The 14,115-nt window shown below is 42.3% G+C and overlaps 1 protein-coding gene across 3 annotated transcripts in view; it reads right to left on the minus strand.

Moving 5' to 3' along the window:
- NR3C2 (nuclear receptor subfamily 3 group C member 2) overlaps positions 1–14,115 on the minus strand; it is a 189,094-nt gene that overhangs the window by 3,026 nt on the left and 171,953 nt on the right. For all 3 annotated transcript variants that reach the window (XM_063156751.1, XM_063156752.1, XM_063156750.1), the window contains 2 exons: positions 11,845–11,975; positions 8,108–8,265 (listed from right to left, as the gene is read on the minus strand). In XM_063156751.1, the coding sequence (XP_063012821.1) occupies positions 8,108–8,265; positions 11,845–11,975 (289 nt within the window). The remainder of the gene's footprint in view (positions 1–8,107; positions 8,266–11,844; positions 11,976–14,115) is intronic.

Below are 14,115 nucleotides of genomic sequence, written 5' to 3' on the forward strand. Positions count from 1 at the left end.
GCAAACTAGGGAAACCCAAGAGACCACAGATTTGATTTTTCAGCCTAGCTGCACTTTTCCTTTCACTAACAGCAACTGGCCACCACGAAAACTCCAGGTCTACAGAAATAAAGGCTTCTGCCCAGGGGGAAAAGATCAGCCATAAACTATTGTATCTCTCAGCTTCAGCTGGATACACATTCATTAAATCAGATTATTTGGTTAACTTCAGTGCATTCTCCAGGGCCCACAGCCTACAACTGCCAGAGCAGCTGATGTTTGCAGCTCAACAACACAACTGCTGCGTGACATGGTGGCATTTCAGGTTTTGCAGAGACGGAGTCTACAGGTTTTTGGTGGCTGTGACCTAAACACATCTCCTAAAGCCTTACAGTATGTTGGACCTTCCCAATCTTTAAGACATGTGAAGGAATGAAGCACATCCAGGTTTCGGTGAGTGTGTGAACTTCCAGTGCAGTTCAAACACTGTTTTGTGATTGAAGGAAAGAGCCTCTGCTATTTAAAAATCTAAGTGTTAAATTAATTGTGGTGCTTCATGTCCTTGCAGAGGACTTGAAACACTTCTGCTTGTGTAGTTTATCAAACATAAGTTTGTCATTTCAATTCTTACCATGCAGAATTGCAGTTTGCCATAAAGCCCCTGTTAAAGATAGAGCAAATAAAGGTGGACTTCTGGAAGGCAGAAAAGGAAATGAATAAAAAAATATGGGCAGCAGCATTTCCATCCTGAAGCACCATACCTTATTGCTCATTTTCAGGACTTTGACAGCTGTTCTTGCAAACATGTAAGCAGTTTATGAACAGCCCAGAGAAGTGCTGAGATCACTCAAACACATGACACGCTGCTATTGAGCCCTACATGAGTCTGCTTGCTGGGGCTTAGGTCACTGCTGATGATCTGGCATGTCACGAAGCAACACTAATTAATTAAACAGATGCATGCTAAATAAGTAGCATAGACATAACCTGGTTTTCAAGGAAAAAATGCTGATGTTCAACGGTTCACTTTACCCACGAGGAGGAGGTTGTTACTTCATATCTCCTGTCCCAAAAATACTCTAAACAGCACAAAATCAAAGTGAAGGAAGCTGTGTCTTGGTGTGATTGGCACTCCCTCCTCCCTGCCTCTGGCATTAAACACTAGCCCTAAGCAAAGTAAGCCTTGACAATGACCCTGTGAATGTGCTCCTTTTCCTAAACTTTGTTCACATCACTGAATGTGAGAGGGGGTTGGGATCACCTCTGTCCCACTGCCTTCTGTGCAGCTTGAATTCCTACCTCATCACGTCTGTGTGGAGCCTCTGGATTCAGTGAGACAGGTCACAGGAAATCCTACCTAGAAACTACTAATGCTGACTTCTTTGCAAGCTTTTAGTAGTACCGAGTACACATTTATGTCTGGTGAGTATGCAGACAGGGGAAATGAAAAATAACACTAATGAAGGAAGCATAATCTACTCTATTCCATAAAAAAGTCAGCAGTCCAGTGGGTGAAAACCAGCATGTGATCACAGGTACAATCGTAGCACAGCACTCTAAGAATCTCACCACAGAGGAGAATGGTTAAGTTTGCACAACAGTTTAAAAGAAAATCCATAGAACCCTCCCCTCATGTCATACTTGTGTTGAAGCCCTAAGGATAATATATTTTCTATACCTAAGGATAATATATATTCTACACCTAAGGATAATGTATTCTCTATACCTATTTAGTCTGCTAAAAGTTTTGTTCCACTTTCTTAAGCTATCAGCTTTAACACACTTGACAAGAATCATCCACGTAAAGAAAAAGGGAGGACAGGGAAGCACGTGTGTCACACCTGTGACCCCACGTGTCACCAGGACCACAGGATTGCAGTCAGCATTCTTTTAAACTCCAGCCTTGAAAGCTGTGTGGCTTTTTGGGATTGGAAAAGCATTAATTTAAACTAAAGAGGAAAAATGTGGCAGAATTGAAAGCCAGCTCAGAAGTACGAAAATGTAAACACTGTGCTAAGGTCAGACAGCTAAAGCTGTGAGACCAAGAGCTGAGCCATGAGCAGGCTATTTTCTGCAGGTGTGCTCCTGTGCATTTTCAAAAGAACCAGCCCCCTGCCAGCTCAGCAGCCTTGGCATGTGGATGCACTGAAAGGATGAAAATCTCAAGTCCCACAGGCAATGTTAATTTTGAAATGTAAGTCCTTGCTTCTGCATCCCAAACAACATTTATCTGATGGAGTTTTGATTTGTAACAGGTAAATAATTTAGATGGTCTTCTGCTTTAAAAGAGAATTTCCCTCTTCAGTAAGGATATCAAAAAGTTTGTTTTCTCTTGGAAACACACAAGCTCTGTCTTTGCAGTGACTGTCACTGCAGGTGACAAGCAAGGTAACATGAGCTATCCAGCACCTCTGAATGTGCCTTATTAATTTCCTAGATCAAATATACTCCTGGTTGTTCTTTAAAGCCTTGTAAAATGCCTGTGCTCTCAGAACTCCTGACTACACTTTAGCTGACCACTCCTACCCTCCACTTCTGGTGGTTTATACTGGAAAAGCTGGTGGGACAGACAACTCAAATTTAGCAGTGAGAGTGAAAGCTCTGCTGTTTGCACAAGCAGCGCAATGGTGACTAGAAACATCCTGGCTTCTACAATCTCAATTATTTCAGCTACTAAAGCACACTTCTGAAGACTTACAGCTTGGCAGTGCAGTTAAGGCCACAACTAAAACAATTCCCAATTCTCTCATCACCACCCCTGCAGTGCGCTGCGCTTCAAACATTTCCAGGGCTACAGCAGTCTTAGCAATTCTGATATTCTTACCTAATCAATTTTTGCATTTGCATGCTGTATTGAGCACCTCTGAGAAATAGGAGTATTAATCAAATGTAATTTTCTGTTATTAGGGTGGGGTGTGTATAAAATGGACTTTTTCATGCATACTGTTCTTCATAATTAAAAAAAATGAATCCTTTAATGAAGTCCCTGAAGTTAATACAGTTAAAGTGACCTTTGAGCACTTGCCCCATTTTTACAGCAAAAAGAATTTATTTTAGTTTGGAAATCTCACCATGATGCCTGTGCATTTCCAGAAATGGTAAGAACATTGGATTTGCAAGGGTGCATATTTCTGTGCTTCTTTTTCTCCAAATTCTCTCAGAATCTCTGAGTGTGGTATGAAAGCCCTCAGTCACTTCTCTATCAGGAGCATCTCTGTGATTAAGCCTACTGAGACAGCAATTAAGACAGCAGTAGGGTAACAACACAACGCTGAGTAATTTCTTCCTATTATTAGCTACAGCTATTACTGTCAGAAACATCAGTGTTCTCCTATATTAACAAAAAAAAAAAAAAAAAAAAAAAAGAAGAAGGCACTCCAAATTGCCTGTTTCTGTCCCTTTCAGGAATGGGTTTCTGCTCACCTAGCTCCTTCCTCACTCAGCAGAGCCCTCGGTGAATTTAGGACTGCTGTCCCTTCCTGCTTTTTCCACTTCATGCAGTGGATACAAAACTCCTGCTCCAACAACCAGGAAGGCTAAGGAAAACCACTGCCAAGCAGGTCTTGATTATTCCATTACCACTACACTTGTTTCTACTCCCAGTCCTATGAAAATCCCATGATGTAAAATAATTATTATTCCAAGGGCTCAGGAAGGAAATTATTCCCTCTGGGATGGCTTACAGGCTGATTCTTGGAGATCCATATGTCCTTTGGTTACTCACAGTGGCCAGTTCTTAGCTGCCTAGGAAATCCTGAACTCTGACCCAAGAGTAAAGCCTTGTAAAGCCTTCCGCCATCACAAGGAGTACAAGGGAAGACCAAGGGATAAAGCTTCTGGTTATACTAATGCAGAGAATTTGCCTCATGCTAGAAAGGAGTAAAAGGTGGATAAAATACATATGGATTAGGCACTAACACAGTGTCTGGCTGAGCAAACATGGACCCTGGTTCTGTCTGAGTATTTATCTGACTGAGGAACTGCACTCACTTTTTCACGTTTCCTTTATAACCACGTGCACACACAAACCGCAGCACCTGACACCTGGACGTGCCACAGAAGAGCCTGAGTTCAACTTGTGTTCTGTGCCTGGAGGATGCACCCACAGCATCCCACAGCAATGAAACATCCTCATCCCTTGGCCAGCACAAACTTTGAGCCAAGTGTCCCTTGCTCTTCAACAGTAGCGGGGTTCTTCCCCAACAAACACCAACAAATGTGAAGGAAGAGGGATCCAACCATCACCAACTGAGCAAGACAGTTAGCTTCTGTCTCAGAGTAGCTTCTGTCTACATTAGGGAGCTGGGAATCAATTTCTCACTTGACAGATGCATATTAGCTGCCACAACACACACCTGGCACACTCCCACATGGCTGCTGCTCTGGGAGTAGAGGCTGGTTCTATCCTCTCACTAAAGAGAGAAAATGCTCACCCAGAGAATTCAGGCACTGGGACCGGAACGAGGCTCCAAACTGCTCATCATCTGTGGGACACAACTTGGGCACATCAGTAGCAGAAATAAGTGTACCCAAAGGTGTTGGTGACAGCTGAGGGGCTCATCTGCAGCTTTGTATCTGTGGGGTTAGGAACCTGCAGAGGCACATCTGCATCCAGCACAGCATCCCGTGCAGCCCTGCCCCCGGAGGATCCGTGCCCTTATTCCCACTGTCAGCTCTTTCAGCGAGTGAAATCCTGGCGCTCTCAGCCTATGGAAAGATCCACCTCAGCTATAAAGTATTCCCTTCAGGAACCATAAAAAATTAATTATTCAGCAGCATGAGCCTTAAAGAATTTATTTTTGTTTGGCAGAAAATGTCAACAAGCAAATGACAGCGCAGGGCACTGCCTTGCCAAGGGGAAGGTTCACATTAGGGTTTAATGTCATGGCATCGAAACAAAAGCCTTCTTCACTCAAAGCCTGTTTAGTATCAGCCAGATTGAAACCAAATTCAGCTTTTGTTCTGCAAACTGCCTAACCATACACTACACAGTCTCTATATGAAACGAGGCCTGCCATGCAAGATACAGCCCTTCCTGCCAAAGCCAACAGGAGATGCCGAGGAGGATCCAGATGAAGTTTTTGATACCATGTGCAGGACATCTGCTTCTAATGTTCCTGAGGGTGTTTGTCAGGCACTTCACCTCCATCCAAGTGCTGCATATGCATCTCTCCCTGAAATGCCCACGGCCATTCACAGGCACAAGACCAAAACTTTCGGAGTCTAGGTAGAGAGGAGCGCTGTCCTTGCTACACTATGGTTCTTCAGGACATGATGCACATGAGCCACTCAAAATAAGAGAAATACAATCTCTACAAGAAGGAAATACAGGATCATACGATCATTAAGTTTGGAAAAGATCTCTGAGATCACTGAGTCCAGCTGTTATCCCAGCACTGCCATGTTCACCACTAACCCACGGCTTCCCCACGGCACCATGCAGACAGAGAGCGGCAGGCAGGCTCCAGAGCCAAGCACAGGTGTGCACATGCACAAAACCCTCTTCATCTTGTCTGCCCGGGATGGCTTTCCATCTCTTATTTTTAAGGTGCTTTGAGGCTTTATGGATCATTAAAGTTGCTGATGTTTTCAAATACTTAAGTGCCTGCCTGGCCTTCTTGAAAATTTCTTATTTCCTCAGCTTGGCACTTTTCTACCTGCACATATGTTTGCTGTGTGGATGAATGATTTAGCATACTGAGCAATGTAAAACCATCTTGTTTGGGTTTTCTTTTTCTTCCTCATATTATATAAGCCAAGCATACTGTAATTTGATATTTCCACACACTGTATTTCATATATTCCTCAGATAGATGTCTTTATAAATGAGGTTGATGAAAGCAAGTCTGGAGGTGCAAAGGAGCAGGGTTCTTTATTGCTTGCCCCCACACTCAGGTAAAGTGAATTCCATGAGTGATGAGATGCTGTTCTGCTCAGATGGACAAGCTGGATGCAGCAGGAGGGCTGAACAAGCATGGATTGTGCACCAGCCCCTTCAGGCTTGCACTGACAATGCCAATGCTGAGACTACAGCAGCATGTAAACATGGGGCCTCAGCTCCAGTTAGACTGCCCAGCACCAAATACATTCTGACCCTCTGAAATTATAATGGAATAAGTTAAAAATACATAGGTGACAGCTGAGGAAGCATTCCTCCTAGACTAAGGAACCAAGCAGAAAATTTGCATTCACATCATTTGAACGGAGAAATTTTGCACTAACAGGCAGTGGAGAGAGAATATTAATTCTCACTTCTCATTAATATTATCACCAATCCAAATTTATTCTGATGGATTTCAAAAACCAGAAAGCAAAACAAAAAAAAAAAAAAAACTGTTTTAAAGAGAAAAAATAAACAAGTGCCCTTGTTGATCAAGTCTCCAGCATCATCTCTGAAAGGAAGCACTGTTTGGAGGCAATCGGCCTTTCTAACAGAGACTGCTGACAATGGGATTTTCTTTAAAAAGTCCTTTGACTATTAAAACAAAAGTAATGCAAAAATAGCTTAATTAAAAATTAAATAAAATGCAAAAGCAGCCTGCTTCCTCTGGTTAGTTCAGCTCCCAATGGTTAATGCTGTGTTTTGGAAAATGTCTGTAGGACATGGGAGTGCTCTCAGTAAGCACGAGCCTGTCATCCAGTCACCTTAACCACACAAACACTCCAATTTCAGCAACAAATCACATACTGCCTATCCTGAAGAGGATTGGAAAACTTCATAAATGCAGGGGTTTGTTATGCTGCCTCGAGGTTCAGATGTGAATTCTTGCAAATGATTTTATCACCCATCCCTTTTTTTTTCCACTAAAACACTACAACTTCCTTTGCTGGCACTGAGCAAGTGAAACCTGATCTCTGAAAAATGAGCTATTACTGCAGTACTAACAATACTCCCCCTGCCTCCCACTAAGGTTTGCAATGTTTTAATGAACAACAGAACAATATTTGAAAAATAATTCCATATGTACATTCTGTAAACAGACCTGAGGTTCTTACACCGATATGACCTGAAGTGCACTGTACTGTACCATCTCTGCAAAATGAAATTCAAGTTGAGCACAAAGATGTGCATTTGTATGCAGGCTCTGAAAGCAAGCGCTGTAGCTTCTTCATGCAGCAAAGATCCTTCCCTAACCCCATCCCAGCCAGGATGGAGCAGGGCAGTTTTCTCCTTTGATGCAGTTTGCCAGATTTTACTGGGAGGGTGGATGAGCATGCTGAGAGCCCTCGTCTCATGCACCCAAGCACAGCTAAAGGTCACTCTCACTGTCCCCAGGAGTCTCCCATCACTTTCTGCTCCATGGCACAGCTCTGGAGAGGATGGGTGCCAGCCTTGCTGGCCCAGGCAATGGGCTGGTCCCCAGGGAAATCTCAGGGGGCACTAGGAAAACCAAAACCCTCAGCTTGAAGAGACCTTACCAGCTAGGTCACTTGTTTCCTCTGTAGAGGCTGCAGGCTCCCTCAGAGCAAGTTAAAGGAGATACAGCCCTGCTGCTGCGGAGGTAAATTTGGCACTTACCATTTACACTGGCTAGAACCAGGTCACTCTCAGCTAAACAGCTCAACATTATGGACACCCCCTCTGGAATCTACCACACCTACCACAAGCACTCTGTCACTCTGGGCAGAGGATCAGCAGCCCAGGTGCTTTGAGACCAAACCTTTAGTTTCCTGTGTCATTCATCACCCCTCACACCTGAGACATGTAAAACACCTTGTGCTGGAATAAGGAAGGGTGGCAGAAATAACCCAACAAGGAATCTTCCACTTGAAATTTCAAATAAAGCTTCAAACACCCAGGATGGTTTCAAGGACTCAGTGCATCTTTTAAAGTCATCATGATTACAAACCCAGCTGTAAAAGATCAGCACATGAATTCCGTGTTTATTGGCACGTCAGGCACGTTGGATGTGTAACACACTAACCCTGAACCCTTCACCTTTATGACTTCTACTTTCTTATTTTAACTTCTTAAGTTCATCTAACAACTTCTCTCAGATGTCCCTTTAAAAAGAATATGGCTGTTTTTTGTCTCCCTGTCAGTTAACACAATTAAAGACTATTTTTTTACCTTAAAGGAGAGATTTTTTGCTTAACTTTTCTGCGCTCCCTGAGGAGTTATACTTACATCATGCATGGAGTCAAGAAGTTTAGTCAGTTGGTAGAATCTCTGCCAGCTTTGCCCAGAGTTACTTGGACATTTAGTTACCATCTTCTTTAGTTCTTTAATGTAATTTGCCCTCATTTCTTCAAATGCAGCTTGGCTTTTGAGACCATCCTTGGGAACTGTCATTGAAAAGACAGTCTTAAATTAGTATTAACTGCATTGCTTATTCTTTTGATGTGCATACTTAAACAGTTACAGCAGTCAGCGGATGAAGGAATGAAACCTTTAAGCAAAGTCCGTAATTTTACAGACATTGGTGAGGGATCAACAACATCACACAGATTCTCAAGCGATTCAGGCATCCTCTCCAGATGTGTGATTGCAGGAGCTGTGGCAGAGGACAAGATAACATCTCAGAAATAGACACATGCTAGCCTCATGTCCAAACTGCTTTCAATACAATCCAACCACATAAAAACCAAGCAGATGGATCAAGGGTATTTTGTTAGAAGCTGAAAACGTGATTTATCATTCTTGAATGATTCCCCACACTTGGCAGAGGAGGAGAAGGTACAGAATCACAGCTGTTATCTGCAGAAATGCTAGACCAAGTGACATATTTTTATGCCATCAAGTAAGATCTAAAATTTCTTTGAATGTTAGCAAGCATCTGCATAGCATCTAGAACAAAACAGAGCCATTTTTCTGCACAGAACAGAAGTCTGTTTTCCAAACAGGCATCCTGACCCAGTGCTTGACCATGACAGACACTTGCAAGAATTTCTAGGGTCCTGTTGAAGTTTCCATCTGCCAGACAGAGGCAGAATCATGATCACGGAATCATCATTTTATAAATGGGTCAGAAGTACAGTTTTCTGATACTTTTTATTGTGACCAATATCAGCAAGGCTGATTACAAAAGCAATACCCTGTTTCTTAATGGACTGCAAACACTCCTGCAGGTTCTGCCCCAAACAGGAATGGCTTATTAGGATCAGATGATGAAAACTCCAAAGGGGTTATTAACAACATTACTCAAAATATTCTGAGGTTTAATATCCAAATTCATGAACACTGTTTAACCATCAAATGCGATTTTTTCCCCTGTATCTCTTAGGCATAGTCCATAGAAGGAAAATAAAATATGGTCAGTACATGAGCGACTTTATTTCCTAGGTAAGTCAAAAAACTATGTCAGATTAAGCTAAATGGGAAGTTACCTACTAAAACGAGAAAGGAGAAAATCATGATCTTCCCATTCAGCTTACCCTGACTTAACCTCTTGACAGAAACTCTTGTTCATATACTCCCTTCTCTTCTAAATCCTCTCAACTGCCACCCATCCCACTGAAATCACATCAGAAGCATGTAACAACTGCCCTAAATGGCTCCAGAGTAGAAGCTTTAAGAAAAAGCATCAGTATCTACAAGGGCAATTTAGCAATGAGGAACAAGGAAGAGCTGTACCACCAAGGACTTGAGGCCACCAAGTGCTGGAAGGGGACACAAGGAAGAATCTTTAGAAAAAGCCTAGGAGGTTACACACCAGCCTGCCAGCTGCTTGGTAAATATTATATATTTATATCACACAATCACAATATAAATATCATATGTTCATTTAATTTTCAAATTCTAGACGCAAACCCTCTCAGTCAGCTGACAGATAAAAGAAACTGTCTGGAACAAATCTACAAATTCAGTTCAAGGTGAATGAACACAGAGGCACCAATCAAGATAAGTAAAGCCATCAGAGCATGCTGTGGCCCTCACACAAAATGCACAGGCTTTACAGCTCCTTTAATATGTACAGTGCTTACAGGCTGTTAGAGTCCCTCTTTCTTTGTCTACTACTATGTATTTTACTGTTCTGTCTGAAAATTATTATACTATCACCCAGCCAGATAATTAAGGCAGAAAGAAAGACCACAAATAAAGAGAACTCAAGCAAAACATGAAATTCTGGAGGTTTGCCCAGTGTTTCTGATTTTACTTATTAAATGCAGCAATACTGTTGGCAAGCTCCCAAAATCTATGGTCTGTGGAAAGCAAGAAAACAACTCAGTTGTAATGTGTGGTTTCTTCCACATGTAAATGGAGTGAAACTTCCTTGATGTGGTCACCATGAAAGTTTCAGAATAACTTGTACTCTTTTCATCACATGATTCAATAAAAGAATTCAAATGAAAACAAACCTGGAGTTTTCTGTCATAAGACTATACCAAGGTGCAAGCACTCAAAACCAGGTTTGCTGCCCTTCACTTGACACTTTCTGGGTTTTATTATCACCTCCATTTCCATTTTGCTCTCCTTTTTCTCTCTCTCTCTCTCTAATGTAAATATCCCGATTCTCCCAAAACAAACAATTTTTAGCAGGTTTTCTAGTGACCATGATGTGTGTTTGAAAGGGACCCAGCTTACTGAAATTAATTGGCCAGACTGATCTCACCTAACAGATTCTTGCAATAGCTCATTAGTTTACACTCTAGAGAGGGTAGAATAATAAATATTTGGCTTAAAGACATTTTGCTGCATTTTTAGAATGCCTTCAGGTTATTTTCCTAAAGATTCTTCCCCTTTAAGGCTGATTAAAATGCTGCAGAGGCAGATCTCCAATCCAGACACTCTCTCAAGAACATTTTGGGAGCCAAACCCTCCCTGAGCACATTGCTTCTGGAAACAGGAGGAGTGACAACCTTCAAAAAAAAGCCATTTACCCCTCAGGGCAAGCCTGGAGCACAGCCCCTTCCCACTGTTCCAGGTCCACTGGCTGACCATCTCCAGCCCTTGGTGGAGTGGGACCTGGGGTCAGACTCTGCAGGCCAGGACACAAAGGGATCCCCAAAAAGGGGTGTCTCTCCCAATCCCAGCAAGCTGGAACAGCTTCAGTTGGAAGAGGGAAGGGACGGAGATGGCTGAGCCCAAAAACTCACAGCCCCAGGAGGTTTCTGTTAGAGGATGCAAATGCCCTCCAGCTCTGACAGGAACTGCAGCCCCATGTCCCCCCTCAAAGGCAGGCACTTTAACCACAGAGCTGGCTTGTCATGGTGTCACCGAGCTGTTCCCCACAAAAAAGGAACAGGATTCCACAGAATAACATTTGCTTACAGGTTTACAGGCTGTTACTGATGGAAAAGTAATGTACAAACTGCCTGTGTGTTTATACAATTGCACTGGGACAGGTGGTTTTCAATATTTTCAGTAAGATAAGATCAAGAGATCTGCTAATTACTACACAGTGCTGTAACAAGCACCAAGATGTAATTTTGCGTCTTAAAGCATGATGCTCAAGAGAAAAAAAGGAAGCATGCACTGTCATTTATTAAACTTTCAGAAGCCTGTGGAAGGCCTTCCATTCTCAAGTCACTTGGCATTACAAGATCACCTGCTCTGCAGAACAGGCAATGCACATCTTTTCATCTTGAAGGTCACGTTGAGTCAGCCAAACCCTGGTGGCTTTGAATGCTTAGCAGAGATTTTCCCTCAATCCCCACAGCTGTGGCACTTGCCTGGCATGTCTGAGGTCCCTCTATGGAAAGGGGGGGGCCAAAGTCCTGTACCTGGCCACTCCTGTCCCTCCAGTGCTCATAACACACTCCAATTGCAAAGACACTTCCCATGCTAACTGCAGATAAACCCAGGCTCATTCCTGCGGCCCAGCTGGAAACAGTTTGGCTTTTTCCAAGTTGGTTAAACCACTGCATCTCTTTGTGAGCTGGAACATTTTCAAGCATTCCCACATAACCACGGACCCAACTCACCTGTGCTCAGGAGCAGCAGCACTTTCATGATGGTGTACTCCTCGAAGCTGAGCTGCAGGCGCACGAACTGCAGGCTGATCTGGTGCATGCCCTGGCACAGCTCGAACATCGCCGACTGGCGCATCCGCTCCCTGCGGAGACAGGGGAACAACACCCAGGGCCTGAGTACACCCCAGGGAGAGCACAGCCTGCAGGGGCACCAATACACCCCAGGGAGAGCACAGCCTGCAGGGGCATCACCCAGCACCACCTTGCAGGGATGGCTGAGCTCACCTCGCTACCCCGCAGATCACGGAAAAGGAACAGCAACGAAATCATTTGAGTTTTGTCACTGATGGGATTAGTGAAGTGGCAAAAGCGTTTTAAAACGTATTTGAATCGTCAGTGTTTGCTCAGCTCTGCCCTGGCTGAGCGTGCCTGGAAGCGTGCCTGCTGAAGAGGTCAGAGCTGGTGCAACAGGGGAACGAGCCTACACCCACTGAATGCATGCTCTAGGTGATACACTCGCCCATCAGGTGACATCTCCTGTTCAAACACTGAAATATTCAAAAAACGTGGGTTTTTTTCCCAAACTAGTAAGCTAAAAAAATCTGGAATAAAGGAATATGTAAAAAAACAATGAACTTGTTCATTAATACAGACTTCCGCTTGTTAAATCGTAAAATAATTAGGATACGTGACTTGTATCTTTAAATATACTTTCATAAATTTCACTTCAGACCTTGTCTCTCTTCTCTGAGGTAATCCTGGGCTAACCTATCTTGCTCAAGTTCCAGGCAGAATTAGTTATAATTTTGCTAAATTTTTGAAGCTGCCATCTCAAATCACAACAGCTAAAGAAAAGTGTCATTGAGAGTTGGTTGTCTCAGCAGAAACTGTGACATATATATATATGTGTGTGTGTGTCTGCAGGTATGGAGACAAGGCCCTATAATTGTTCCATGGCCACTACTCCTCTTTTTTTTCAGTTGCTCAAAACCAATTGTCTGTATTTCTTCTAACAAATTTTTGTATAATTGGGGAATTGGATGAAGTTCAGCTCATTATTTTAACCAAGCAAATGCTTTTTCAAATATACAAATTGGCTGGTGAAAGAGAAGAATCATACTGTGTGCAAACAAAGACTGACATAATCTTCCTGGTGTTTTATTGCACTGCTGCCAGAGCAATTTCATTTCCTCTTTAATACTAATAAAGCGGACTCCCCATTGTTAGATGGGCTCTGCACTTTTCCCCTGCTCCACCCTCTTTTCTTGAGACTAAGAACTTCCAGCTTCTTTTTTTTTTTTTTTTTTTTTTTCTAATTACATTTAATAGTAGGAGTAATGCCATACATATTTGTTTTTATTATGCATCATGGACTGCTCCCAGGAGGCTCTGAGGGATACACACCAAACTCAAAAGGCAAATGATTAATAAAGGACATTTGTATTTTAAATTCTACATGTTGAAGTGTATCTCAGCTGGCCAGAGACAGCAGCACTCCAAGTAAGAGCCATCTATGACATCCATCATTACTTTTGCAGGACACCAAGGTTTGTTCCTGTTCCTCCAGACTGAGAATATAAAAGCCACTGCCACCATCCCTGTGTTTGACCTCTACAGAGAGAAGTGACAGATTTTTCATCAGATACCACAAGCCACACAGCAAGAAAAGTAAAACATTATAATGTTTTGTCTCAGGTTTCTTATGCCTTTTTTTTAGTGACAAAACACTCTTTGTGTGAATTAACTGTAAAAGTGTTGATTCAAAAACTCGATTTTTTACATTACATTGCCCTTTTTCTGACATCCAAATTTTTCTGCCTTTTGTTTTTCTTTGTACTTGTTTTGCTTATATGAAATTGCCTAAATAGAAGAATTTCAGTTATAGTCAGGGGTTTTTTTGGTTAGTTATTTCTTTCTGCCTTTTAAATATTCATTTTGTTATCTACTTACAAATATTGATCTGTAGGCTTACCCTCATGGAAAACCTGATGGCATTGTTTGTAACGAGATAAAATGATGCACAGAATGAGTTACTAAGTGATTTGTTTAATATACAGCAAACACATTATTTGAAATCAGTCTGCCACCTGAAAAATCGATTAAGTTGATTTATTACATATTTACAAAATATTACCAACTAAAAATTATGTTAGTTAATTCATGACTCTGTTTAATGAAAGATAAGCACTTTGTGGGAGTTTTGGTAGTCAACTTTGTATTTGGTTTTCAACCCCACACTGGGTAGAATAAGAGGGTACAGAGCTTTTGAAAATTCAGATGCTG

Source organism: Melospiza melodia, chromosome 5, assembly GCF_035770615.1.
Source record: "Melospiza melodia melodia isolate bMelMel2 chromosome 5, bMelMel2.pri, whole genome shotgun sequence".
Taxonomy (NCBI): Eukaryota; Metazoa; Chordata; class Aves; order Passeriformes; family Passerellidae; genus Melospiza; species Melospiza melodia.